We start from the raw sequence: 27,928 nt of genomic DNA, 5'->3' as shown, positions 1-27,928 counted from the left end.
CTATGGTGGTGTCGAGTTCATCTTCGGTTTAACATTGTTTGAACAACATGCCTTTAGTAATGCAATCCGTGAGTTTCTACAATTCCCTTAATAGAGGCGCACACTTACGCAGAAAGTCGGTTGCAGCAAGAAGTCGCAAGTCTAGCCAGCTTAGATGTAACTTGCTCTGACCTTTGCTCGTTGAAGAGATCTTGGCAGTTGGTTCGATGCCCGTCAATGTGCATGGCCACGATGGATCTTTGCCGCCCGGGAACCAATAGGAAAGAGGCTAGAGATGAAGAATGGATTTTTCAACCAACCGGAACTCATACGCGGGCGGCAAGCTGCGGGAGTCGATACGGCACAGTCGGCCCCGTGGGACTGCTCCCGTTAAATGATTCGTGTCCGTACGAGCAGATGTTTCCATGGCCATACTTCTATCCACAACAAAGCAGCAACACACATGTGCCCCCCTGCAAATAGTAGGAAAAAGTATCGTTTCGGTCAGTACTCACATTGCAAATGCTATCTGAAAAGAGGGGTGATGCCTCCGCCCTCGGTGATATTAAGGTAGATAAAAAGGCGACTTTAAGCATTCTTCGAACTTCAAACTCTCCCTTCATTTCCCGTTGTCATAAGTGGAGTAAACTTGAAGCTAGCACATTCCCTCATTGGAACCACTCGACTCGCACCTAAGTCTATGATGGAGCATAGAGCCTCGGAAACCGGAGCGGCTTTGGCCTCGCCCCGAGCGACGAGCGCTTCGGCCACCGTCAACCCTGGGAACCAGACGCAAATTACTACGGCTGAAAATAGCGATGATGTCCTCGCTGCTGAGGAGGTACTGAAATTGTTTAGGATGGGCAGCTACATGTTTGCTGACTCGGATTTTGCAGGTGACTGATGATGCAGGCTCTGTAGCCCACGTGAGGACCACTTGAAGACCGATGCTGAGGACACTGTAGGCCCAGGGGCCGGATCTAACATACGAGGTCAGGAAAGCATAGCATCGTCGACTACCAGCGTGACCGAGTCTGTTCTTCAGTATAGGGAAGAGAACGGCAGAACGTATCATAACAGGAACGCCGGTACGTCATCTCTTCAGAGAGCAAGCACGTCCTCATACAGACTGCTGATCAGTCTCAACTAGGATACGCTCTCCCTAACGATGATAGAGAAAACGAACGGCTGGGTATGTGGAAAAGAAAATTACCGCTCTCGTTTGTCACGACTTGGAATCTAATTCTGTCAGATCTCCAACACAACATGTTCATACGAACCTTTGACGAGCGACTCGGTACTGCTCCACCAAACGATGAAGGGGCCCAGGTCAGGCGTGTTCTTGACGTTGGTACTGGCTCTGGCATTTGGGCGATGGACTTTGGTGATGAACATCCCGAAGCCGAAGTAAGTATCGTAGTCCGAAGGCCATCGGCGTTAACTTTCATGTTGATTTGATCTTTCAACAGGTTCTTGGCGTCGATCTGTCGCCCGTTCAACCGGTCTTGTATGAAGCTCTCGCGCCTGAAAAGACACAAATAATGTGCCGCAACCCCGGACTGACTGAAAGACGCAGTGTTCCCCCAAACGTGCAATTCGAGATCGACAACGTCAATGAGCCATGGACGTATTCGGAGTCGTTCGACTACATTCATAGCAGACTGATGAATGGAAGTGTTCTCGACTGGAAGGCTTTTGTCAAACAATGCTATGAGTCTGTGCACCATTATGCTGTTTCTCAACTCAATTTCCCCACGAAACTAACTGCATGTGCGCCAGTAACCTTGAGCCCGGAGGCTACCTTGAGCTCAATGAAGGCGATATCGCCCCAGTATGCGACGACGACACTCTTCCGGCTGATTGCAGCCTCATGAAAAGTGTTCGACTTTGGCATCAGGCCTTGGGAATATTTGGGACGCCGTTCAAGCCATCCGACCGGCTCAAAGACGTTCTGGTTGAAGTTGGCTTTGAAGATGTTCACATCAAACGGTTCAAGTGGCCTACCTGCGGTTGGCCCAAGGACCGTAAATACAAGGAGCTTGGTATCTGGAACTATGAGAACCTCGCTCCTCATTGGGACGGAATCCTGATGGGTGCACTTACCCGAGGGCTGGGTTGGACTAGAGAGGAAGTTCTGGTTCTTGCCATGGAGGCTCGGAAGGACTTCAGGGATAGAAATATCCATGCATACTTCAACATGTGAGTGCATTCAGTTCGGCTTTTTGGTATGAGGAATTGTTCTGACAGGATACGCAACGTTTTTAGATGGTCTATCTACGGTAGAAAGCCAACCCACGCTGATGCAGCTGAAATTGCAGGTAGCTGATGACGTGTGAATGGTTTAACCATTCAGCGGTGCAGTTACTGTTTTCTGTTGGAGAAATCAGTATAAATGAGGCAGAATTCTTGAACTCGTAAAATCGTATTACACAGTCATGAATGTTTAGACTTTCCAGTCACAAGTGAGAAGGACGCCTGCAAGACCCGGTGGTGGCCTTCGACGAAAGTAGATACTCATTATCGAGGTTGGAAGTCTCAAGAATCCTAAAATGCACTCCTTTATGTTATCGGCCTGATAAAGGAAGAACTTTTGTCGGCCTGCCCTGCAATGCTGGCCAGAAGTGGATATCAGGTGACATGTCATTGCAGGGCGCGATTGGCAGCTAAAGTCTCACCTCCAACATATGACTCAAACAACTTCACTCGCCGTTGATTTGATGGTCACTTCTTTCAAACCAATTGAAGTCCACTGTCGCAATTAGTTGCAGCCACAATAAACACACACATGTAGTGTCCGCTCAGTCACATTCAGCAATATGGCGACACAAACCATCACCGAGCTGCAGACGTTCGAGCCCGGCTCATCCACACCGATTGCCTTGCCGCGCAAGTCCCACGAGACACCAATCGCAGGAGACGCGTCAACTGCGAGACATGCAACACTCGAGGCTGAGACGGCGACGACGGCAACGCCCGTACTTCTCTCAAAGACTCGATCTGCCATTGTCATCGCCCAAGTCTGCGGTCAGTTGTTCTTCAGCAGCTTCTGCAATGGCATCATCGTCGTTGCCTTGCCAGCAATGCAATCCACCCTCGGCCTGGAGGAAGGACTCCTCGTCTGGCCCAGCTCCAGCTACTTCCTCACGGCGGGTTCGTGCCTGCTCTTGGCCGGCTCAATCGCAGACGTCGTCGGCAACAAGAGGGTGAACCTGTTCGGTTCCTTCTTCGCCGCCATATTTGCCATGGCATGTGGTCTGGCTCGGGACGGAGGACAGATCATCGCTTTCAGGGCCCTGCAGGGTGTCACGAATGCCATCATTACTCCCTCGTCCATTTCTATCATCTCGAACAACGTGGAAGAGGGACGGCCGCGGAATATGGGGTTCGCGTTCATGGGTTTCTCTCAACCTCTTGGTTTTGCTTTTGGGTTGGTGTTGGGCGGCGTCTTCACTGACACCGTCGGATGGCGGCCGGCTTTCTACCTTGCGGCTTCGGCCAGTGGCGCCTTGTTCCTACTGAGCATTTGGGCCTTGCCGCGTGATAGCCGGCCAGAGAACGGGACGCCAGTCTGGAAGAGACTGATGCAGGAGATAGACTCCGTTGGAGTCTTCCTTGCGAGCACGGGACTGGCCTCTATCTCGTACGTTTTGGCGTAAGTACACATCACTCAATATGGAAAGCCAACTTCACTTCACATGAAACTGATGGAAATGATCACAGGTCTTTATCATCTGACATCCACAACATACGTAAGCCATCTAGCATTGCCTTGCTTGTTGTAGCTGGATGCGCTGTTCCGTCATTCATCGGCTGGATGCACCGCCGAGTCAAGGAGAAGCGTACTGCACTGATCCCCAACTCGATCTGGCGCAGCCATGTCTTCACCAGTTGCTGTGTCATGGTGATCCTCACCAATGCCCTGGCTAACTGCATGGAGCTTTACAGCAGTCTCTTGTGAGTTGACCCCGTCCCATCCAACGAAGACAGATCATTCTGACTCGATGCAGTTTCCAACAGGTTCAGGGCGCCTCAGCCCTGAAAGCATCCCTCCAAGTGGTCCCGTCTCTCATCGCCGGTGCGCTCACGAGCATCGCAACCGGCGTCTTCGTGCACCGGATGCCGGTCATGTGGATGCTCCTGATCTCCTCTACTATGAGCACCGTCGCGCCTCTTCTGATGGCTCTCATCCGGACGGACCAGCTGTACTGGGAGAACGCCTTCTTTGCGCAGATTCTCACCCCCATCAGCTGCGACATCCTCTTCACCGTCGGTCTGCTCATCATCTCGGATGTGTTCCCCAGGCACATGCAGGCCTTGGGCGGTGCCGTGTTCAACACTTGCGCTCAGCTCGGCGCCGCCATCGGCATGAGCGTCACGCAGGTCATCGCCTCGTCCGTGACCAGCAAGTCTTCCGACGCGAACAAGTCCTCCCCGGGGGCTCTCATGGAGGGGTACAGGGTCTCGTTCTGGACCATGTTCGGCTGGATGATGGTGGTTTGTCTCGTTTGTGTAGTGGGGATGCGCCGCGTGGGAGTTTTGGGTGTAAAGCGAGATTAACCTGCGCAGCTGGTTCTTACTTACTTCTTACCTACATTGCAACACGGATCAAGATTGGAGAAAGTGCGCTTTCTCACCCCATAAAGATAGATAGAGTACTGACAACTAGGCTTCGCATGAAGTCTTTCGCGGGCCACCTACTTTTCATCACGTCCGCATCAACCAATATGAGATATTCAAGGTTTGGAGTCATGTAACATCATATTCGGGGTACGGAAACGCGTCATCAATCGCATTCAGCATGAAACAAACAACAAAGACACCAAAAAGCAAAAGAAATGACCAACGCGGGGCTCGAACCCGCAGCCTTCAGATGTCAACCGACCAACTCATCATCGATGAGCTGATTAGAAGTCTGACGCGCTACCATTGCGCCAGCCGGCCTTGATTGCAGATGACGGCCTCGCGCCGATCGCAACTCATGTTGCCGCGGTGGAGATCGTTTGCTGCCGAGCGAATGGGTTCCTTCTCAGCTGCCTTTGTGGATGTATGGCCGTTGTTTGCCTGGCTTCGCCTTGCCTCAGCCCACATCGAGATTTTCGTGACTCACCGTACCCATTCAAAAGGGACTGCCGTGTGTCACGGAGTGGGATGGTGGGGAGGGGGGGGGAGGTTTTTCCCTAGCCCCTCCTGACGCAATGATTCTCGACGGGGATCATGTTTGTCTGCGAAAATTTTCCTTTGCCTTTTGAGTTGCTTGCGTCTTGGGAGCTCAGCGGAGCCCAAGGAAAAGAAAGAAAAAGCAGAGACCTTGGAAATGGAGACGAGTGACCCGGCGGAGATCCATCGGAAAAGATGAACCGATCCAATACGGAACCGTCATCGAGCTGGAATTTTGGAGATCTTTTGGGCAATCGATGGAGTCAGAAGTGGGCGGCGATCAGCAAACGATTCAGGAACGCGGTTTTGAGGGAAGAGAATTCTTCAGAAAATTCCGCTGCAAATTCTACTAAGTCTCTGGCAAGTTTTCCAGGGAAAAAGATGGCTGAGACAAGGACATACGTCCGCGCGAGACGCAACTTGCGGAGCCTCCGCTCCGTCTTGAACGCTGGCACAGCTCAAGGTTCGTTCCAACTTCTGGCGACCCGAACAAAGTGTGCGTTCAGCAAAAGTAGAATACTTCCACGGAGCTCCACCTAACACTACGAACCCAAATGTCCAGGACGCCTTGGATCACCAACTCTGGTGCTGCCAACGGGCGTCCGGTACCTGAACTGCATTACGGAAAGTATCCCCGGCACACGGTACACCTCCCGGAGTCAACTTCTCACGTAACAGAAACCCCCCCCCCCCCCCCTCTGAGCTTTCCCGCGCCGGCACCTGGCCCCCTGGTCCCCCCGATCCCGGGACGCAACAAGTCGCCCTCGTGGCGAAGGCCCCAGGAGAGAGAGAGAGGCACGATTCGACACGGCCGGCTCCGATTTGCGCGCGAAAGAGGGCGGCCTGACCACGGCGGCGGCCTTTCTGGCATGACTTCGGCCTGACCTGAGTCACGATACGCCTTCCGACACACCGTTTGCCTGGAGCCCGCCTCCGACGTGTATCCGTACTACCTAGAATAGGGCCACCACCGGAATGCGACCCGATGCCTGCTTCTCAGCACACCGGCCCGGTGCGCCGGTCACAGCGCGCTGCTGCAGTGCTGAGCAGCAGTCCGGCCGCCGCCGCTCCACTGGGCGCTTGGTTTCCTGTGTGTGTGCTGAGCTGTTCAGTCACACCGCAGCGCATTACAATTGCCTAGCTGAGGCGGATGAATGAAGCCTGGAATGGTGCACATCGCACCATCGTGAAAGAATACCCAATTCGCTGATCCACCACACGCGGTTCTTCGACTCAAGAATGGCGCAATACCTAGCAAGCGGATCGAACTGCCTGACTTGGCTCTGACTGCTGTACACGCAATTCAACCGAGTTTCCCAAACCGTAGACGGAAACTCTGCGACTTGATGCCCACCAAGCTGTGACCTTCCGTTCATCCACTCGTCACAGTATAGCAAGTTCCAGACACAACTCTGGAAACAACCTCAACTTTCCAGGGAAGAACCCATTTCCCGCCTCAGTCTGTAATTCCGCCCCTCCATCACCCAATTGACTTTTTCTTTCTCCCTCCCAGCGGCCCGGGAAACCAAAAAAAGCTCAGGGCACACACACACACAGTTGCAGGATACCCGCCGCTAGGCTCAGGGCGTTCTAGAACCCTATGTGGTTTCCGTTGTGTAATGGTTTCCTAAGATCAACCTCAACCCGACGCCCTTCTTCCCAACGGGGGGCAACTGCACAATGCAGGCCGCAACCCGTTCCCGCCAGCGAAACAAAACCAACGTGGGATGAAAGATTGAGCCGCAAAACGCCGTCGTGTCATCCCATTCCAGGGGTATTTTCACATGTCATCCCGCTTGGCATTGGTCGCGGCGGCGGCGCATTAGAGAGAGAAAGAGGGGCAACTGCTGAGTTGTTGTCTCATCACCAATGAATCGCACACGAACGACGACGGGCAAAAGAGTGTTTGGGAACACGTCGGCGGTAGCTCCACCACTCACTTACAACTCTGGCTTTGCGCATTGAATTGACAGACTTTAGGTAACTGCGGTGTTACTTTCACGACTGATGGTAGGTAGCTTGGCATTAACTGTAACAACTGAGTAAGAAACTTGCGCAAGTAGTCTCCATGTCGCGGCTATGAGTCTAGAACTTTGATACCTTACACTCAAGTCACATAGGTTCGAAACAAAAGTGGAATCTGGATCGAGACGGAGGCTGAGTTGAATATTTGTTTTGAATATTGGTGATGTAATTATTAATGTTACTTTGTTTCGTCTTCTGTCTGTCGTCATGAGCTAGCTACTGAGAAGCCAATGCGGCGGGGGAGAATCATCAATCCCCCCAGTCAGCTCAAAAAGTGTCTGTCGCCGTAGAACGCCTTCGCGATGCAATCATGTCTTTCCCATGAGATCCTGTCACATGAATGCCGCGCTTTCTCTTCAAATACCAGATCAAAAAAACCATATACCGAATAGAGAGATGAGAAAATAGTCTTCCAACCGTAGTAAAACTTATAAAATATCCAAAGAGAAAGAAAAATAAAAAGGCGCCCGGTTCATAGCCCGGCGGGTATAATGCGCATAAATCCAGACAAATCAAAAACTTTTCCTTTTTTCCTTTGTTTCCCAAGTTTCGTTTTCGTAATACCGATAGTGACCTCCTCTTTAAGCTTTTTTCTTCAAGTAAATAACTTCCGGATTACATTTCCTCCTCTAATAGATTTTTCATGTTTGTCATGAGGTGACGGAACCCTCGGTGCTGTGCGTCTGCCCGTCCAGGGGCTCGAGACTCTCGTATTCGACGGGCGGCGCCTCGAGCTGGAGCTGCCGCTGCTGGTCGGGGTAGGCGGGCGGGGACGGGGGAACGTCCTGGTAGACGGGGGGCGCCTCGTTGTCCCAGCTGACGCCGAGGCCGGGGCACTCGGTGAGCATCACGTGGTAGTGCATGCGGAGGATGCGACCGGTGCCGGTCTGGGTGGCGAGGTGGGGCTTGCCGATGGGCGCCCACTCCTTGGAGACGACCATCTCGATCATGAGGGCGTGGGAGACCTCGGTGCCGTCGTGGGACTTCATGTCGCAGGCGTAGCGTGGCGCGTGGTGGTGGCCGTGCTTGGAGGAGGAGCTTCCGGCGAGGACGCCGTAGTCGAACTCGAACTCGACGTGGCCGTCGGTGCTGTTGTAGTCCGACTTCCAGCCGTCGTGCATGTACTTCTCGCCGAGGACGCGGGTCTCGGTGCGGGGGACGCCCTTCTGGTTGGCGGCCTGGGCGCCGGCGGCGGGGGCGTGCTTCTCGCACGAGGGGGCGACGGTCTTGATGGTCTCCTCGAGCTTCCAGGTGACCTTCTTGAGCTTCCAGAACTCGACCGTCTTGTTGGACGGGTTGGCGGTGGTGAGGCCGTCGAGGCGGAACGAGACGTTGTGGGTGCCGGCCGGGTGGATGACCTGGTTGTAGTGGGCGCTCGCCTTGATGTTGGTCGGGGGGAAGACGCGGACCGAGTGGTGGGGGAACTCGGGCTGGTTGAGGGAGCGCTTGACGTCGAAGTTCTGCTCGAACTTGATGGGCGTCTGGGAGCCGGGCGTGCCCTTGACGAGGACGGCCTCGGCCTTGAACTCGTAGGCGATGGAGGTGATCGGGGTGTCCATGGACGCGGGGAGGTGGCCCTCGAGGAGGATGGAGAAGGGGAAGGGGTGGAGGCCCTTCTTCAGGGTCGTCGGGTGGGCGAGGAAGGTCCAGCGCTTGAGCTCGGTGTACTGGTTCTGGCACTCGTTGCAGTGGTTGGTGAAGGGGCGCTTCTGCTGGACGTGGATGTTGAGCTTGGCCTCGAAGGCCTCGACCTCGAGCTGCTCGTCCTTGACGTCGAGGAACATCTGTCCCGAGACGAGGGCGCCGGTGGAGGATTCCGCGTCGCCGAAGAAGACGATGGGCGGGCTCTCGATCTTCCAGTCCAGCTTCGCGTGGGGGTTCTCGTGGGAGTCCTTGCCGGAACGACCGAAGGGCAGCGAGAGGCGGTGGTGGTGGTGCTTCTTCTCCTTGAGGTTTTCTACCGGCGGCTCCGCGGCGAACATCTTGTTGTAGGGGATGTGCTCGCCGTCATCGGACGAGTAGGAGGAGTGGCGGTCGAGGGGCAGCCTGCGCAGCAAGCCCTGGTCTTGGACGTTTGATGTCTTGTGGTTGTTGTTGTTGTGGTGGTGGTGGTGGTGTGTCGATTGGTTGCGGATGGTCTTGAGCGCGGAAACACTGAAGTTCTCAGTTGAGTTGCGCAGGAAGTTGGCGACTCTGTGGGGCATTGTTGCGTTGTGTTGGAAAGGGTGGCGTTTCCTTTCCCCGGATTATCGAACTTGGTATTGCTGAATCTGGCTTCGGATGCGTCTTCCAGAGCGCTTCTTTTAATGCTTGGCCGGGCCTAAGATGGGGTTGGAGTCACCTCTCTTAGACAAGCTGACAAGGGGGGTGGATGATGTGGTGTGACGTTGGGCGCAGGGCCCTGTCTCCGGATGTGGGCTCCCAGAAGGGGACGCAAAAAAAGGGACGCTTCGCCGGATCCCGAAGGATGGACGAGGTAGATGCGGGCGCCTGGGCGCGGTGAGGGCAGGGTATGTCGGGTATTACCTCGCGGTTTCGTGGTCGAGGTAAGGCGAGCTCGGTATTCCGTACGGCTCAAGCGGCGGAGTGTGTAAGTCGAGTAAGTAAGTAGCCGGGTCTTGAAAAAGTGTGATGACCTGAGTTGGTATATTACGGAATACGGAAAGAGGGGCGGCAAGTGTGGACGCGAGGTCGAGGTCTGCTGATGTCTGGCTCTTGTATTCCCCTTGACTGATGACTGAGTGGACGAGGGGGGGCAGTCCCTTTGTACTTTTTGTAAGCAAGAGGTGATGGAGGGGCGCCTCGCTTTGTTCTTTGGCTCTTCTCGAATCCTTGCTGGTTGACGGACGACGACGCAAGGTCTGTGGTCTCTTTTCCTGTTCCCGTTTCGATCTTTTTGGCTTTGCAGCCAAGAGGGAAGCTTGTTTGGGCTAGGTAGCGGTGGTGGTGGAGGAGGAGGGCGGGCAGATGAGAGAGATCTGCTGTTCGCGCAGGAAAAGCTGGAGGGCCAAAGCGATGTTGGAAGATGCGGGGTGTGGGATGGGAGAGTTGCGTTTGGTTCGCTTGGGGCGTGTGTGGTGTGTGATGTGGCAGGCAGATGATGTCTGGTTTTTGTCTTCTGCGCCCTTTCGTCGTCGTTTTCTGATTCTCGTTCGCAATGGCTCTGACGGGAGACAAGACGATTGAAACGTTCGAGACGAGATGGTGGTATGAGTCGAGTCGAGTCGAGTCGGTCGAGTTCGAGGGAAATGAAGATCCCTTTGTCAAGAATCCTTCTCTTGGAAACGAAAAAAAGTTCCTCTTGGTTTCCCGTGTAAGTCGATTGTGAGTGGGGTCCTGTGTGTGCAGCTGCAGCGCTTAACGGCGGCTTCAGATGAGATGCAGTTCGGAAGTGGAGGTGGAGAAGATGCGAGATTCTTCTTGTTGGTACGTATTAGTGTAGTCTCAGAGGACACAAGTTGTGGTTGATAATGAGATGAGGGTATCGTCAAGTTGCCAAAGTAAACAGAAACAAAAGTGGTCACAGCTCAGCTTCTTCTAATAGTCGTCTCACACCATCGAGCATCGAGCGCAGGACGTCGCGTTATTATGTCTCGCCAGCTCGTGATGGTCAAGCTTTTCATCGAGTAATTATGTGTCATGGAAAGGAAGGGTACCTGGCGACACAGCTCCGCTCTAGCGTTTGACACGGCCCAGAACAGCGTGCATCGGTCACTGGAGCCGCTGTAAAGCTGGTCGATTCTGAGAGAAGACGACATCGAAGAGCTAGGTAGAGAGAGAGAGAGTGAGAAAAATTGTGTGAAAAAGTTCCAGCCATGCGTTATTACTCCACTGAGGGTCTTGGTGTGAGCCCAGAATGTACTGTACTTGACTACTTTTAACACGAACATGACCAACCGCCCAGCCAACAGCACCCATCGACGCAGACACTTGCTCAACTCAGCAAGGACTGAGTCCACTGGGCAAGGCATGGCATAGCCTGCTCATGGGTCGAGTGTCCCTCCTGACCTTCCTTGGTTCACCATCTCTCCTGAGCCATGACACCGACTGTGGTAATGAGGCCCACGTGTGAATACGTACCGGGCCGGCGTCTTTTTCAGTTCAGTTGGCATCCGTCTGGTATTACGGGCTAGAGATCCTACTACCAGAAACCACGGCGTTCCGTTAGATTCCCATCTCCATTTCCATCTCCATCTCGATGTGAGAACCGGGAGACGCTTCCGTCTGGTTGAGTTCCCTCTTAGAGATTCGAGCAAGGCCGGCGGCGGTCAGGCAGAGTCCCAGATGCTTTCGGTACGCAACCCGAGACTTCACACACACAGAAGAAAGTACTGTACATGGATTCACAGCTCTGCAAAGTAGGTACCTGACCGCCACAGGGAACAACCACCTTTCAGCTGGCCCGTCGTTTAATTATTAGCCTCGATGGCGATTTGCGACCCTAAAAACTAGTGCCCGGTCGCCCACAATTGCGCAACGCCAGGGGCACGGCGTCGCAATGGGAACGGAAACGATACGCCGGTTACAAAGTTACAGCAGGCACCTTGAGCAGCAGCCGCCGCGCCCAAGAGGAAACGTGAATGGAGACGAGAGAAGTGACTGGTCGAGACCAACGACACGACACGCAGAAGCTTTCAGAGTCAGACGTGTGAGCCGTGGCACCGGCGTGGGTACGGACGGGCCTTACGTGGATGGCATCATGTTTGGCGCTGCCGTCGCAACAGTCCCGGTCACAGCAAGGAGCCGCCGCCATCCCACGAGCGGATATCCACGAGAGAGCGCCATCCAGGTTGTTCCTCCCTTCAAGTTCTTCCCACTATCGACATCGACATGAGATCTCCGCCTCATGCCATCTGCATCCCTACCTTACACCTTCCCTACTTCGGGAGGCACACTGTCAAGCGGTCTGGCAGTAACCGTACGGCGGTAAAAAGGGTACCTGGCCGCCGTAATTAGACATGATGGCCAGCCAGAGCCAGGCCTTGCCAACGGGCGGCGCGGTTCACAAGCTTCATCGCAACGCACGCGGCCCGTTTGGTAGCCGCCGGCATCGCCCTTGGAAATGATGCGATACAGGTTTGTGTAGCAACAGAGATCGGATGGGAAACATCGCACGGCGGAAAGGGTAGGGCCCCCAAAACGCCTGCGGTAAGGGCAATGCACACCTTTCTGGCACGCACACGTACTTCGTACACGGCTCACACGCAAACGGCCGGCCGGTTCTCTCATGTTGCGGTGTCACAATGCCATGTGGTACGATTCCCGCTCCGTTTCCTCGCCCTGCCGAGGATTGCGAAATGTGGAGGGGTCCTAATTACACACACGATACTGGCACCATCGTGACTTTTTCTTGGTCAATAAGGCCATCTCGATGCACCTCTCGGCAGAAGCAGGCAAACCCGACCAGATCAGGCCCAAAAGCTCCGGAGGTCGGGGAAGCCAAATGGCGAGAACTGGGGAAAATGAGGAGGAGGAAGACGAGGGGGAGGAGAAGAGCGGCGCTTGGCTCCGCCGGTGACATCTTTCATCGTGATCATCGTGACACTTTTCGACTAGACTGTCAAGAGGACACACGGGCGAGCAGTTCGTCTTTCCTGCTTTTTGGTCCTCATGCCACTCGTCCGTTCATAGGACCGTGCCGGACAATGCGCTTGTGGAATGGCATCAGTCAGTGATCCCTATTCTTCCTCGAAGGATCGACATGTGTCTGAATTTCATGACTTGCATGGTGGCGTCAGGCTGTCGAGATTCGACTTACACTCGTTGTAAGCTGACAGCCGCTTCGATGATTAGTATCTCATCACATCTCGTAGCCCGAAAGAAAGTCCGTATTCACGGGCATCTCCGTTGTTCCCTTCCCCGCCGTAGCAACAGTGCGCAACGAATCTCGGTGTATGTTCTGATCTCAGATCCCATCATGCCACCGCATCTCTGCCTCGTTCGTTTTCCAGCACAGAGCCAAGGGAACGATCGAGAACATTTCCCTAGTCGGGCATGTCCTGACGGAGCGCGCACCGTTGCTTTCAGTCCTGCCCAACCCCTCCAACCACTCACTCCCACCCCCACCAAAGCGTTCATGTTCAAACGGAACACGATCCCGGTGCGCGTCCGTCCATCCGTCGCGGAAAAGGAGCCAGGGAGGGAAGGGGGTCTGGGCTCCGTAGAGGTTGGTCGCCAAGCCATAGCCTCATCTCACGATGGAGCCCTTTTCTTTTGAAATTTTCACCTCTGGTGACGAGAGCCGCCATGGGGATAGGAAACGTGCTCTCCAAGGGGGGAAAAAAGCCTGGACTCGACACCCATCAGGAGCAAGCCGCAAGGGAACGTGGACAAGTCAGACCAGGGACACACTCTCTGCAAACATTTCGGGAAGCGGGAAACAGGGGGACGCGGACGGGATCACGGGCCCCCCAGAGTCCACTTCCAAGGCCATCCGGCCAATTGTGTCGTTTCTCTTGCGTAAGAGCTGGGTCACCTGTGCGTGCCCATTTTCGACGGAATTTTTCCAGCTCTTTTTTTCGCCTGCATATTTCCACACTCACTCAAAAGACATCGTGAGGTGGAGCTCCGTTGGAGTCATCTCATGCCGCCGCCGCCAGAAAAATAGCCCCAAAACCAGGGCCAACAGCTGGAAAATTTTCACTTCCCCGTGGGTAAAACTCTTCATCACATTTTCTTTGTTAGCTAGCCCCCCCTCCCTCCACTTGGGGCCGGAGGAGACGTCCACTTTGATTCCCACACATGTCGGTGCCAGTGCTGCAGAACTGGAGAAGTGTTGGCTTGTTGGAGAAATTTTGGTCCTTGGAGAGAGAAAAAAAAGTGATACCCCATCCTGGGATTCGTGCTCCATCCCACTATGACTGCCCAGAGGAAGGCTCTGAGACATTGAGATCCAACCGTTCCATCACGATCCAGGCCGTCATCGTTCAGAGCCCGATCTTCGGCGCTATGCTTAATCTGGGCAAAGAACCACAGTTCCTGCAGCCCTGCTGCAAATTGGGGGTCTTGACGGGTACGGGTATTTTTTTCTTCTTCTTCTCTTTGTTCTTTAGCCTTCCTCCAGATAAATTGTGAAAATATGAAGAAACATTGGCATCATACGGGACGGTGACTGATGTGATGTCAAGATCGAACTGGAGAGAACCTCTCCTGCATCTGGATACTTTCCCCGACGTGTAGGCGTTGCCATCGCGGGGGTTTCTCCGTCTTCCCCGGGCATGTTTGCATCGCATTGTGTAGTCCCCTTGATTCACCCAGGGGTCCTTTTTCTTGTCACCGCCGGTACGGTGTCTGACGATGTCTCTCCGGTCACGACTTAGACCGAGACGGACGCTGACGCCGACGGTGTCCAACGGCGCCCTGGCCTGGCTCTCTCTTCCCCCCTCCTTCGGTGTACCGGGAACCATCCCGAACCAACCCCGCCGCATTTCCGCACGTCACACGAGCCGCCGACTTCGGAATTGAAGGAGTCATATGAACCGGACATCGTAAGCCGGGGAATTTTTTGAACACCGAAACTCCAGGAGGTTCTCTCGGCTTCGGCTTCGGCTTCGGCACTCCGAAATGGCTTCACCTTTCCCATGACTCTCCCTCTCCCTCTCACTATTGCCACTGTGATGAATCGGGTTCGATGTGTCCGTCTCGTTCGTGTCTTCGATGTACTTCATCATGGACGGAATAAGTCACCATATTCGCCTCTCGCCAGCGTCTGCCGCGGCTGATGACACGGCCAAGCCGATGCAGCAAGACCGTTTTTAGACCGTCCGCAAAGCTGTTGCACACACGCATTTTTTAACATGCCTTCATCCCATGATTAGAAACACCGACAAGAACCAGTCCGAACCTGACATGCGCGCCCAGGAAAGAATAGAAGAAAAAAATCTTAAATGATCTGACTTGGTCGTCACCCAAGCCGAGTCAAACACGCCAACCGGCGCGGCAAGTCTATTCCTCACCAGGCATCCCACCCAAAAACCAGCTCAACTCAGCACAGTCCCAGCCTTGCGAGCCAAACGTTCATCCAAGCCAAGACTTCAATTTGCTCTCGGATCGCTTCGTCCTCGTTTTCGTCAGTTAGACACGGACAACTAACAACTACTGACTGGATGTGCTGCATCTGGTGCGCCCAGACTGTAGAAACGGCGTGCCCGCCATTCGTCGTCCGCAGATGGGTCTCTCGCCACTCTATTCACAGACGTGGTTGATTCGCGAACACGAGCGTAGTGACGCTTCGGATTCGCTGAAGCCGGATTGTGCGCTGCTGTGCGTCTGGTCTTAACGTGTTAACCCTTCGCTCATCCCGTCCAACCTCGTTTCCCGCGACTGATAATCGTCCTCTTGGACAGCACTCAGTGGCATCGTGAAACCTCACGTGGACGACCCGTACCCTGTTTCTCCCCCGCATTTTATGCCAATTTGATTGTTGGAGGCCGGATATCTGCCAGCTGAATGGCTAGCTGTTGATAGCACACCAGGTCATCTTCAACCACAAAGGCCGTAGATCATTACGACGACATGGATCATCATTCCCCAGAATCTCTTGGATCTCCGCGGGATGAAACGCCACGGGATCACATGAACATTTGGACCAGCCCGCTCTCAAGTTATCCCCGGGTTTGATTGAACCAACTCAGATTGATTGAATGAGGGGTAGGTAGAATCGTCCATACGACGTCGTCATGATCAGCTGCCCGCCAAGCGTCGTCGAACCTGCCACGGGCGTCCGTACGTACACGACCCTCCCACAAAATAACGAAATGCGATATCACAACAAACCTGGACGAAGGTGATGCGATATGCTCTCACGTGGTGGATTTCATCAATCTTCTACCGCTCGCGTCCCAGTCCAGCGGCGCCCGGCGGCCCGGAGAATCGCATCCCCTCGGAGACGTCCAACACGGAGGCCGGATGAGGAATGCGTATCATATCAGACTGCAATGATGCGATTTCCTATCTCTCGCCGCGCCCCGATCTAGCCCTCCAGCCTCACATTTTTCGCAAAATCTCGAGACATGTCGTCCAAAGAGCCTCCTCCTCCGCAATTGAGGTTAAATAAGGCCGGACCCAGCTGTCAGACCAAACATCCACGTTCTTGTTACCTAATAGCGCGCACATCTTCCGCGACCCATGACATGCGTGTTGCGACTGCGATCTTTGAGCTCGACTTCACTCTTTTCCACGCGGTTCTGAAAGGACTGGCGGATTTATAATTAGAGCCGCAGTATTTACACCGCAGCGCTGACGTCGAAGCCTATGATCGTCTCCTGCGTATCTTCTCTCCTGTTTCAAGGTATCTATGAGCTGGGTTCGCCAGCAGGTGATTCCTCCACTGTGACTCTCGCGAGTACACGTCGTACGAAACCTTGGCCGGGTCGCGCCTGCCAGCGATACTAGTCTTGCTGCTGTCTGCATCACTTCATTTCATGCGAATAGTATTGACTTAAGTGTCGTTTTTGCCATATAAAAGTTATGAGAACGGAAGTTGGTAAAATGCTTGAGCTCGACCAGAGCGGCAACAGCAGTCGACATACACGAGCTTCAATTGGCTCAAGAAACTAGGCTCACCAAGACTGATTTTCTTACTTGACTACATGCATAAGGAACAATGATTACAGCGAATCCTGGTCTTTCCGAGCATCTGTAGGCCATGATATATCAGCTGCTGAAAGCTGGGTGTTGCGTCGCCAAGGAGAAAGACGCGAGAACGATAGCAGGAGCCAACTGGCTTTGGGGCTCAACGGCGGCATGAAGCTGCGATACGCTGCGATACGCTGCGATACGCGCATGCACGTGTGTTTTCATACATGGCGAGGAGCAATAGGGCAGACTACGTCACTGCCCGTGTAAACCTGCAATTCTCGATGTAGCGTGGCTCGCTCCTCGCTCCAGACCGGTCGATATCATGAAATGTTTCCATCCATCCGCTGGACCGCCTGCGCACATCTTGGCCTCGTCAGTCTCGAAGCGAAGCAAAAGCGAAATCTAGCACAGCACGAGCGCGAACATTTCCCTGGGTTCAAACCCATTCAAAGAGTGGCGAAAAGAAACAATGAACTCGACTTGGCGACTCGAGATGTGCGCTGTGTGGAATTCTTGATATCCGAGCAAGAGAATGGACCGCCATGGAACAATTCTTTTGTCTCGTCATCTCATCTTCTGCGACGCGAATAAGCCCGTCCGTGACTGCCCCGTCCGATTCCCACACCACGTTCTGGCTTGTGCCTGCCGGCTCGGCGCGGATTGAATGTCGCGTTTGAGAAAGCGAGAACTTCCTTTTCAGCTTTCGTCGGCCAAGACATTTCAGCTCGGTCGGCCAAGGAAAGTCTGTAGGGGAGCAACATGGTCTCTGAATTTCCCGAGAATTCGTTCCCGTCCGCTGTTCGCCACATGCGATAAGCTCAACGATGGCCACTATTTCTCGTTACCGTTATCACGTTGGTTCAAGCTCATGTCCCAGAATGACTGAGGAGTCTGATCACTTGGAACACTATCCATCAAGGTTACTTCGTGGAATATATCCGTCAGGGTAGGTGACAAACAAAGCCGTTTCCGTTATCGTCAGGCTGCGGCACGGCGGGGCGCAGGCGGCGTCCGCACTCGCATCCTGGCCCCACTCCATCGTCGTAGAATCGGGCCCGGCCGATCGTGGGGCTTGCAGCGGCCCTGCAGGGTCGGCGGGGCGCGCCTCGGAGATGTGGGGTCCATCGCCGTTTTCTCAGCCCACCACTCGGGCCGAGGAAAGGAGGGCCATCCGGGTTCCTCGGCTCGATCGATACTCGATACTCTGCGCAACAACGCTAGCTGTCATTAACAGTCGCTTCATCGAGAGAGATGATCCAACGACCGTGAACCATACTTGCATCTTTGACGTCCTACGAATAGCCCTCCAGAATTCGAGGAAGACAAGACCGTTCCCTTCGATTTCAGCCCTGACCCAATTAAACCTCCGAATGGCGGGCTAGCGGACGGACAATCGGCAACAGGCGAGGGGATTCCGAAAAAAGAAATGGGGGGGGGACTGGGCGGCGCGCGGCGCGCTATTATTAACAGCGTTTTCCGCGCGCCGCTGGGCTGCTCCTTTGTGGTGTTCTGGATTGAGTGGATCGACGAGGGGGGGAATGAGCTTTCCTCGGCCTTATCTCCGGGCTAACTCATGCGTCCAGAGAATGTCACGAGTGAGGGCAGTTCTGATTGCCTTGATTTACGACCAAAGCTTCAGAGTTACGGCGTTTGCAGACAGCAGAATAGAGCCTACAGTATATAGCAAGAATCCTGCTTACTCATGCCTCGCACAGAGTTCGTTCGCGGACGGTAACTCTCGTTCCTGTGAGTTTTTTTCCCCCTAGGGACGAACACCCGTCAAGTCCACCGGCAGGTCAAGTCAAGCAACGAACTCAGGGGACACGCTGGCTGTGGGAGGCTCAGCGCGGTGTCAGCAGGCGCGGATTGGAGACGGCTCACGACGAGGAGGCGTTCGGAATGTGAAACACGAGACAAGCATTTCCCCGCAAGCCCTATTCTGGCAGCCACCTTAATTCCAGGGCGGCCTGCCTTTGCCTGCTTTGAGTTTCTCACTGTTGCCGTGAGAGGATGAGATTCGCGATGAGCTGAGAGAGGGCCCCTCTGTCGTCCTCGTGTTGGCTCTGACCAGGAGGAACAAAGTTGCCAAGGGAGATGAAAACGGGCATGATCGGTGAGGTGTAGAGGGGATTTTCGCCTGGTTGAGTCGGATCCGAATCTTTTTTTGGAGATGTGTTGACTGAGTTGAAGGGAATCAAGGAATGTCATTTTAGGGGGGGCGGCGTGTGGCCAATCACGAGAGCCAATTCCGGGTTGGTCGGCATGGGAAAACGAGTGAAACACAGCCACATTCCCCCGTTTTCTGTGTCTCTGATGGACGGGAATTATGCCTTGCATTGGTCAATTCCCTCTGGACTCTGGACCCTGAATGGCTGAGACGGCGGTCCATCCCCTGAGTTGAATGAGTGAGGTGTGAGGTGAGAGGTGAGGCTGCCGTGGGTTCCCGGTGTCCGTCTCCTTCCCCGTGTTTTCAATTCCTTTCGTTGGTTGCTTCCTTCCTTCCTTCCTTGCCTGAACTCCACTCCTTCCATTGCTCTTTCCATTTCCCTCGGTCCTTCCTTTCCAGCATCCTCCATCCATCCAATCTCTCCTTCCTTCGTCACTCACTCATTCTCAACCAACTCTCTCTTGTTTTTCACTCATTGCCATCTCTCTCTTGGCATTTACCACTTTTTCGTTTCTCGTCTTTCCTTCTCCCGCCCTTTTATTCTTCATCGTCGCTCCCTTGCATAAACCGTTGACGCTTGAGAATGCGATAGCAGGGGCCACGGAATCGGTTTCACCGCAAGCGAACAACTGAATCCAGGGGGGAATCCACTCTTTGAAGAACACGAGCCCGCCCACCGCCCTACCGATACGGCCATCCCCCGTCGCTGCCGATCACCAGAGAGGAATTTCGGAGGGAACGAACAAGACATTATTCTTTTTTTCTCTCCCCCCGTCGCAAAACAACAAACAGAGACATAGTGTGAGGAAAATACGAAGGGGAAAGCACGAAATAGGGGGATATCAGCATACACTATCACGCGACGCGACGGCTTCGAAAAGTGCGGGTTGGAATCTGAGATAGGAGGCAATCCCCACCCGAGCAATCCGACAAATCACCGAATCACGAAATAACGGTCGCATTACATTACATCACCAACCGCTAAACAAAACACTCGGCATCATGTCTTCGACGACAACAACGACCATCGCCCAGCGCGCCGACAGCCTCTTGGCTCCCCTCGCTCGCGCCGTCGTCCACCTCGCCGCGCGTGACAGCTGCGAGGAAGGCGACACCAGCAATCGCTGCGAGAAGCCCTTCGCCTCGTCCAAGATCATTGGCATCACCATCGGTATTACGGCGTATGTCTCCCCTCAAAACATCTCTTCTGAAGAAAGAAACGTCTCCAATTTCCCTGTTTGCCCTCAATGCATTGCGAAACGCACAGCCCCGGGTTTGCACTGCCCAACCCGTCAGATGCAACCCTTCCCGCACCGTCCAATCTTGTTCATCCGAAGTGACAAAAGGCTAACTCTGTGTGCGAACGCAGCGCGGTACTCATCCTCGGCACCGGCGGTCTCCTGACCTTCCTCCACATGCGAAGACAGCGCATCGAAAGAAAGGAGGACGCTGTCGACTTCGAACTCGACGGCGACGTCGACGACCACCCGACCATGGGCAAGCCCCCTGCCTCGTGGCAGCGCAACGGTCAACGAGCACAAGATAACCCGTTCGAGCCCCAACCACAAGAGAATCCTTTCGAACCGGGCCGTCGATAGAGAGAAGGCCTGGACTTCCGTGATGGAAGGCTCAGTACGGGTATGATTCCGACCTTGTATTCTTCAGACTTGGAAAAGGGGGCGGTTTAACGGGACGGGACGTGTTGCGGCGCGCCGGCTGCATGCCCCCTTTCCCCGTCCGAATGAACCGGGATCGGTCTCACACGACTTTGATTTGATCAATCACATTTGCGAGCATGGCGTTGCGTCTTTTCGTACCATTCTGTTTCGCTGACGAAAGGGGGAGAGTTGAGGATATTACGAGTTCATGGTCTTGCCGGTCGCCGAACCAACTCATTTACGACCTCAACTTGGAGATATTGCCTTCAGGATCATGGCGGAAGGAGAAAAGGGGAGGAGCGGAGGGGCGGAGGATGTACTACCACCATGTACATCATGTACAAATCTCGTGGGATAACGGCTCGGCCGTTCCACGCGCAGGGGGGACTCTTTTGTGAGGAGGCGTCACGATGGGCAGGCTTTTTGTGAGGGCACATTGACGCCCGAGTGCAGGGAAGGTTATTGTCTTTTTCTTCTCCCGAGAGATGGCCCCGAGGCATCTGTGATGCTGCAAGCCCAGCATAATACAAAGTATTCATGACAGTACGTCGCTCGACGCTTCAGCCTGCGTGCGTGGCCGCAACTCCCAGAGCGTCGACTTTGAGCAGTTCAGGCCACGGGCCGCTCTGCAATCTTTGACACCGACGAGCTTCAGCAGGTGCGAGAGCGATGCGAGAAAGAAGTGTTGAGGAACTCTACAGCAGTCCACTTTCACCGCGGTGCCGCAGTGTGAACATCGGATTACGCGCGAACAGAGCCCGACCGCAACGCTTATTTCGGCCGAACCTTGACGGCCCGTCTCTTGGGTCCTGCCGAAACGTCCCATGTTTGTCCGGGTCGATAGCGGCTTGCCCATGCGAGCGTTCGCAAGCAACGGTATATTGCAGCTGCATGATGTCACTTGATCGACTTCGGTGGAAATCCTCTGCAACTGAAGAGATGGTTGGAATTCTCGACATCGGGCCTATCTAAAGCCAATGATTTGAAGGCTGCTGAGGACATACTAATTAGATTCACTTCCAAAGATTCGGCATCGGTAAAATACCATTCTCACGAGCATACCGTTCAACATATGTCCGCTTCGTGCCCTGCGCAGCACAACTTACTTAACACAGGCACTCGACCTTCACCTCTCAGCGTCCAGCTCTACCCAAACACAATCACATTCTTCCCCTCACTCTTCCCCGCGAGGTACTCCTGCCTCATCTCCTCGGCCTGCTCGATCCCCCACTCCTTCATCTTCACCCGGATCCCGTGCTTCGCTACTAACTTAACCAGATCCTCCGTATCCTTCTTGTCCGCCACCAACGACCCCACCAGCTTCAGGTCGCGGAAGATGACGTCCCGGTACGACAGCGTGATCCCCTTCTCCGGCTGCCCGAGCAGCACGAGCGTGCCGTGCTTCCGCGTGACCGCGGCCGCGAAGTCGAACGCCGGCGGCGCGTCCGTCGCGAGCACCGTCGCGTCGAGGCCCGGGTAGTCGCCGCCCACGGCGCGCGCGATCTCGGACACGGCGTCCGCGGCGGGTTGCGTGGATAGGATGCACAGGTCTGGTTTGAGGGGGTACGAGGAGACCAGGTCCAGCGCGGACTGGCGCACGTCGATGGCTGCTACTTTGTAGCCCTGTCGCGAAGTTAGTCTCATTGTCCGGGGAAGTGGAAATGGGGGTTTGGTGACGGGACGGGACGGACCATGGCTTTGGCGAGCTGCGTCCCGATGTGGCCGAGGCCGCCGATCCCCACGATGCCGATGGAGCCGCCGGGCGGGACGCCGGCGCGCTTGATGCCGCCGTAGATGCTGATCCCGGCGCACATCAGGCACGCCGCTGTCGGGAAGTCGATTTCGTCGGGCAGCTTCACTGTGAAGCGCCAGTCGCTATCGTGAAGAGACATGTTAGTGGATGAGATTTCGCATGCAGAGGGGAGGGTTTCGTACGCGACCATGTACTCCGCCCAGGCGCCGTCCGTAGTAATACCCTTCATCAACAAGTTATCGCAGTAAACCGGCCTCCCGGCCTTGCAATCGGGACATTTTCCTACCACGCGTCACTTCCCAAACTCATCTCATAATCAACCCAAAGACGAAAACTCACCGCAGCAGCTGTCGAAGTTGATGCACCCGACGCGGTCGCCCTCGCTGAAGCCCTGGACGTCGGAGCCGACGCCGACGACGACGCCGGCGGGCTCGTGGGAGCCGACGACGGGGAGCGGGGAGCCGAAGGCGTTCTCGTTGACCATGCAGTCGGTGTGGCAGAAGCCGGCGGCCCTGATCCTGACGAGGAGCTGGTGGGGTCTCGGGCGGGGGACGGGGACGTGGGTGACGGCGTAGGGGGCGTTGAAGGTCTGGAGCTGGATTGCCTTCATCTGTTTTGGGGGGATGGGAGGCATTGTGAGGGAGGGTTTTGGCTTCTGAAGCCTTAGGAATTAGAAGTCTTGGTTGTTTGTGGTGAGGTGTGTCGTTGAGTTGAGGTCAATGGGTTGATATCGCGGGGTTCTTGGCTGGAGGTTGGTTTGGTGGTAGGTGCTTTCACTCGCGGGGTTGATGATGTTAGTGTCTTGGGGTAGATATGGAGCGAGACGCTAACACCATGAATCGATATGAGGCGGTCTCTCTCAAGCTAAGGGTTTTTGAACTCTATTTGGAATCACGTCACAGTTGAGGTAAGGTCACTTAGAAGCTCGGCTATTCCCATTAGACAATTAGTAATAACGCTGGGTCAAAAACCACCGCTTCGATATCTGAACCCGCGGGATACGACCGGCTTTTCGGTAAATCAAGAAAGCCCACATACCTGCAGATGGACATGGACATTACTCAGTCCCGATGCAAGTTGCTATTGCTAGCTACAACGCAGTCTTCTTTGTTGTGCTTAAGCGTTGTTGTGAAATAAGATTGTCAGATTCGGCATCAAGCGACGACAGTCCAGAACAAGCAACTTGTCTGTCATGTCTTGAAGTTGACCATAACCCCAGCGTTTTAGAGGTGGAGTATGAGGAATGATCAAGGCTAGAAGAAAGGGCTGACCGAGTTGCATAGGGTGGATATTGAAAATGCGATTTGAGCATTTATTTTAAGCGCTTGATTTGAGTTTTTGCTGTATCAGTCTATAGCGGGCAATAGCTATAGATAAGCTATAATATAAGGGTACTCTAGCTAGTACTAGTTCTCAAATAACTATATTAAATAGAACTATAACTATGAGGCTTTATTAAGCTTTGCTGAACCATGGTTGATAGCGATATATCTCAAGCGCCTGAGGGTGATCCTCATTAGAAGCTGGAGGCATTCCCACAGAGACTGACTCAACCGAGCATGGCATGCAAAACGTAGATAAAATACTTAACTAGCCACGAGCAACGCTTTGAGGCATTTTCTCTGAGCAAAGTATCCATGAACACTGCTCAAAAGCACATTGCAATAACGGAGAGCTTCTCAAAAGCTAGCTTGCTTGTTTCCATCAGCACTTAGGCTGACCTCCAAGGTCACATGAAATACTTGGTAGTTATTGTGAAAGACAAATTCTCGTCTGTGAATGCTCAGATATTCTAATTAAGCTATCGTGAATTTGATGTCTCTGCTTAAATGATAGTAATCTCCGTGACCTTTTCCCGGGCAGAACTTAGAACCCTATTTGCTGATCTGCGGTCCTGTACTCGTAGATACCCAACCCTCTTGAAAACCAAACTCTTGCTGTCAACTTCCTCGAGTATCAAGCACCCAAGAAAATACTGACCATGAGCAGATGAAACTGGCTCTTTCTCGTTGTCCCAAATGCAATGAGGCAGAATAAAATGCTTGCCAACCCAGCCTTCATGGTCAAAGAAGTCATGACAGACTTCAACGTCAACTGATCTCTCGGAGTCTCCACACTTCATCTCAGCTTTCGAGTGATTATCGGGAAACAGTAACCGCCAACGTACACTAATCAGATAACCTTTCAGTTTGAGATAGCCGTCGATCACATCAGTGGTCGCGTCTTCTCCTTTCTCGGTAACATTGGCATCGACAACATCAACCAGATATGCTACATAATTGAGGTTGTGCACAAAGAAATACAAATGATGTGAATCTAAAGATGCCCAAGACCACGAAGGTGCTCTATATCGAGAAGGTGGAAGACACACGTCCACCGTACGCCAACTGAGCCCCTCAAGAATCCTAGACCGCCACAGACCGGCTAAATATTTGTCACCTATGGCCTCCTGGAAGTACTGAGCTACCCCGGAAAACGCAAAGAGCTTGTCGCTTGGCCGTGTCAACTGGCACGTCGAAAATTCTGCGAGCCAAAATCTCCAATGAGCCCATGTCTGGTCGGTCATTCGACCAGGCGTTGTATCTTGGTAATGCCAAGGCGCAAGCATACGGGTGTAATGTAACAGTGGCCAGCAGTCCAAACCATTTGCCGGGAAGCCTTCGCATCGACGGCAAGTGTGGCATTCCCAGAGAGCTTGCTTGGCCGTGAACCATAGCAACCTCGGCGCTAAGAAGCGCTCCTGAAGTATCCAGCCACGGGAAGTCACGTTTGAGACGTCTTCGTCAAAGTGGCGGAACGTGTAATTATCTGGAACAAGGTGGTATCTCCGAGGCCCCGTCGAGACAAAGTGGATTTCTATGGTTCCTGTCTGGAAATCTTGTGGCTTTCGGTCTGCGAACAAGCCCTCCGAAGGTTCATTGGGAACAGCGGCGACAACGTTGCAGATAGATCCAGAGTAAATCCGTTTCATTTTTGGTGCTTCTTCCTCCCAGTCTTCGGTGGAATTTTGTATGATACAGAGGCTATCGATCCAGACATAACGAATCCCGAAGTGTTTTGCCACGGTGAAAAAGTCTCTGAACGTCTGTGGAAGACGCTCCACGGGCTGGCCCTGGCGAAGGGTCCTTAGATTGGATCTTTTCAGCATGAGTCGTTGTGGCTTGGAGCCCCAGCGATAGCTCAGCGTCATGTATCGTAGTGTGTGGGCGCAGGCGATGTCTTCAGATGAGACTACAAGTTTCCATTGGGCATCTTGACAAGAGCCAATATCGATTAACCGAGTAGGTAGCCCACACCCAGTTGCTTTGGATAGGTTGCCGCACTCTTGATGCGATCGCAGACAATACTCTAGCCAGGAGCGGGCCATGTTCAGAGTTTCTACGGAGGAGGTCGTGTGTGCTGCATGAAGTTCAGGGAAACATTCCTGACTCCGCTTATCTAGAACACTATACTTTAGTGCATTTTCTTCGTGGAAGGGGTATGTTGGTTTACCATTTGCGTCAAATAGCTCCAAGGTTGTGTTCAGTCCTCGACCACGGCCACTGGAACCGGCAATGCTGCGAACAAGGATTCGAATAGACGGATCTGGATAATCCCCGTTTTCAGAGCACGCTGTGATGGCGAACTCGAATGGCCGCCATGACGCCTCATGCGCCCAACTCCGATCCCACGATCGGCCGGCTTCATGAGACCAAATCTCCATGCAGATGAGGCATTTATTCGCGGCAGCTTCCTTCAGCGCCTTGAAACTCTGGCCTCTGGGTCTGATAGAAATGGCACCGTCGCGTAATACCCTTGATATCGCGTCGACAACCTGTTGGCAAACATCGCAAAGATAGCTTAGAGGCCTGGGCATGATGCCGAGGATTGGAGCGTTCCGATGGATCGAGGGATCTCGTGCGTGATTGAAGCACAGAGCCCCACGAGAAGTTACAAAAGAGTTTGCGGGGGAGAGATGGCAGCTGAGGCCCGAAAATTGGATCTGATGTCAGCATAAGCCCCGACCCGATCACATCAATGTTACTGGCTGTAGTAGCTCTCGAGTGCATGATAATCCACCAATCGTTGACTCTTGTTTCAAGGACTGAGATAACAGAGAGAACATGCAGACAAAGAGTGTCAATTCCGATCCGGGCCAACGTCGACAAGTTGTGTTACGAACCATTCCCGAGAGCGTCCGCTCACCGAGCCCCGGGAACTGATCGCCGAGAGTGCACGGCCCCGCCGGGGATTTGAAATCAATCCCGCGGGCAATTGATGCCGGCCCCGGAAGTGGGGCTCCTCCGGCTGTGAGGTGCTGGCTTAGAAATGCTGAATGACTAATGATTCTCTCACTGGCTCAAAGTGATGCAATCACCGAGAAGTGGTGTCATCTGGCCCGCTCTCCGATATGTTTAAAAAAGGACCCCTCCTCACCCCGCACGAAGCAGACCGTCGATCCTCAAGCTGAAGATTCCTCATCGGCCCTGCATCTGACGTATTTTCATATCGAGCGTATTATGAGCACGATCCTTCGACGAGTCCCTTTGAGAACAAGCCTGAAAGCAACCCTCACACACAACGTTCCCCGCTTTATCCACCACCGGCCCCTCGCAACCATGACTACCGGCGTCTTCCGATATCTGGACCCGGCGACCCTCAAGGGCGACAACAGCAAGCCCTGGACCAAGGTCGACACCGACGTGACTTCTTTCAGCCGGACCGAGCGCCGGCGTTCCGTCGCGAACATCCGCGACTCCGGTATTGAATTCGGCACCGATGTCTCGGGCTTCGCCGTGTACAACTCGCCGGCAAAGGAAAAGGCCTTTACCGACGACGCGACTGTCCGCAGTGGCTACTACGGCGAAGTTGAGGCGCTACTCAAGGAGAAGCTTCCCGGGGTGAAGAAGGTGGTGATCTTCGACCACACCATTCGCCGCAGGGAAAAGTCGAGCCCGAGACAGCCCGTTCAGCAAGTTCACGTCGACCAGACGCCACGTGCAGCTGAGGTGCGCGTGAGGAGGCATGTTCCCGAGAACGAGGCGGAGGAGTTGTTGAAGGGACGGTATCAGATCATCAACGTCTGGAGACCGATCGGACACCCCGCGACAGATTTCCCGCTGGCCGTCATCGACTGGCGGACGACGGTGCCGGAAGACCTGATTGCTGTAGATCTGCTGTACCCGAAGAGGACGGACGGCGATGATGACGATCGGGGCAAGGAGGTGCTTCCCGAGGCAACCTCAGCGGAGTCGATTGAGGCGTATGAGGTCAAGGGTAAGTCACATTTCATGCCATCGTACGAGCGGACAGTTTCTGACGTTGCACAGGTGAGACCTATGCTATCGCGCCAAACGATAAGCATAAGCTGTACTACATGAAGGACATGACGCCTGACGAGGCTATGTTTATCAAGTGCTTTGACTCGAGGAGTCAGAACGTTGGCGGCAAGGATGGGCTGGCAGGGCTGACCCCTCACACTGCCTTTGTTGATCCTGCTACGCCTGCAGATGCCAAGGGCCGCCAGAGCATTGAGGTTAGATGCCTCGTGTTCTATGATTAAATGTAGAATGGTATCAGAAAAGTAGCCGAAGACATCAAAGAGATGATATAGGTTGGCGGTTGAGCGTA

At 53.9% G+C, this 27,928-nt stretch overlaps 6 protein-coding genes across 6 annotated transcripts; 4 read left to right on the top strand and 2 right to left on the bottom strand.

Annotated features, from left to right (window-relative positions):
- Window positions 1-679: 679 nt before the first annotated feature.
- On the top strand, window positions 680-2,182 carry CkaCkLH20_04430 (methyltransferase domain-containing protein; the record flags this gene model as incomplete). Its single annotated transcript, XM_038887149.1, has 8 exons — window positions 680-820; window positions 876-905; window positions 977-1,067; window positions 1,130-1,171; window positions 1,232-1,386; window positions 1,449-1,486; window positions 1,556-1,693; window positions 1,759-2,182. 8 exons carry the CDS (start codon window positions 680-682, stop codon window positions 2,180-2,182), a joined length of 1,059 nt encoding a protein of 352 aa, XP_038747315.1.
- Window positions 2,183-2,795: 613 nt separating this feature from the next.
- Window positions 2,796-4,536, top strand: CkaCkLH20_04429 (uncharacterized protein; the record flags this gene model as incomplete). The annotated part of the gene is made up of 3 exons (XM_038887148.1): window positions 2,796-3,631; window positions 3,700-3,933; window positions 3,987-4,536. 3 exons carry the CDS (start codon window positions 2,796-2,798, stop codon window positions 4,534-4,536), a joined length of 1,620 nt encoding a protein of 539 aa, XP_038747314.1.
- Window positions 4,537-7,811: 3,275 nt separating this feature from the next.
- On the bottom strand, window positions 7,812-9,365 carry CkaCkLH20_04428 (LMBR1 domain-containing protein; the record flags this gene model as incomplete). The annotated part of the gene is made up of 1 exon (XM_038887147.1): window positions 7,812-9,365. One exon carries the CDS (start codon window positions 9,363-9,365, stop codon window positions 7,812-7,814), a length of 1,554 nt encoding a protein of 517 aa, XP_038747313.1.
- A 10,544-nt stretch (window positions 9,366-19,909) lies between these two features.
- Window positions 19,910-20,505, top strand: CkaCkLH20_04427 (uncharacterized protein; the record flags this gene model as incomplete). Its single annotated transcript, XM_038887146.1, has 2 exons — window positions 19,910-20,088; window positions 20,277-20,505. The coding sequence occupies 2 exons, from the start codon at window positions 19,910-19,912 to the stop codon at window positions 20,503-20,505; spliced, it is 408 nt and encodes a 135-aa protein (XP_038747312.1).
- Window positions 20,506-21,711: 1,206 nt separating this feature from the next.
- CkaCkLH20_04426 (uncharacterized protein) lies at window positions 21,712-22,952 on the bottom strand (the record flags this gene model as incomplete). Its single annotated transcript, XM_038887145.1, has 4 exons — window positions 21,712-22,188; window positions 22,248-22,440; window positions 22,501-22,600; window positions 22,658-22,952. The coding sequence occupies 4 exons, from the start codon at window positions 22,950-22,952 to the stop codon at window positions 21,712-21,714; spliced, it is 1,065 nt and encodes a 354-aa protein (XP_038747311.1).
- Window positions 22,953-26,916: 3,964 nt separating this feature from the next.
- Window positions 26,917-27,860, top strand: CkaCkLH20_04425 (methyltransferase; the record flags this gene model as incomplete). Its single annotated transcript, XM_038887144.1, has 2 exons — window positions 26,917-27,574; window positions 27,628-27,860. The coding sequence occupies 2 exons, from the start codon at window positions 26,917-26,919 to the stop codon at window positions 27,858-27,860; spliced, it is 891 nt and encodes a 296-aa protein (XP_038747310.1).
- Window positions 27,861-27,928: the final 68 nt, after the last annotated feature.

This window comes from Colletotrichum karsti (genome assembly GCF_011947395.1).
Source record: "Colletotrichum karsti strain CkLH20 chromosome Unknown Scaffold12, whole genome shotgun sequence".
Classification (NCBI taxonomy): Eukaryota; Fungi; Ascomycota; class Sordariomycetes; order Glomerellales; family Glomerellaceae; genus Colletotrichum; species Colletotrichum karsti.
The sequence above is the reverse complement of the archived record's forward strand: the minus strand, read 5'-3'. Positions and strand labels throughout refer to the sequence as shown.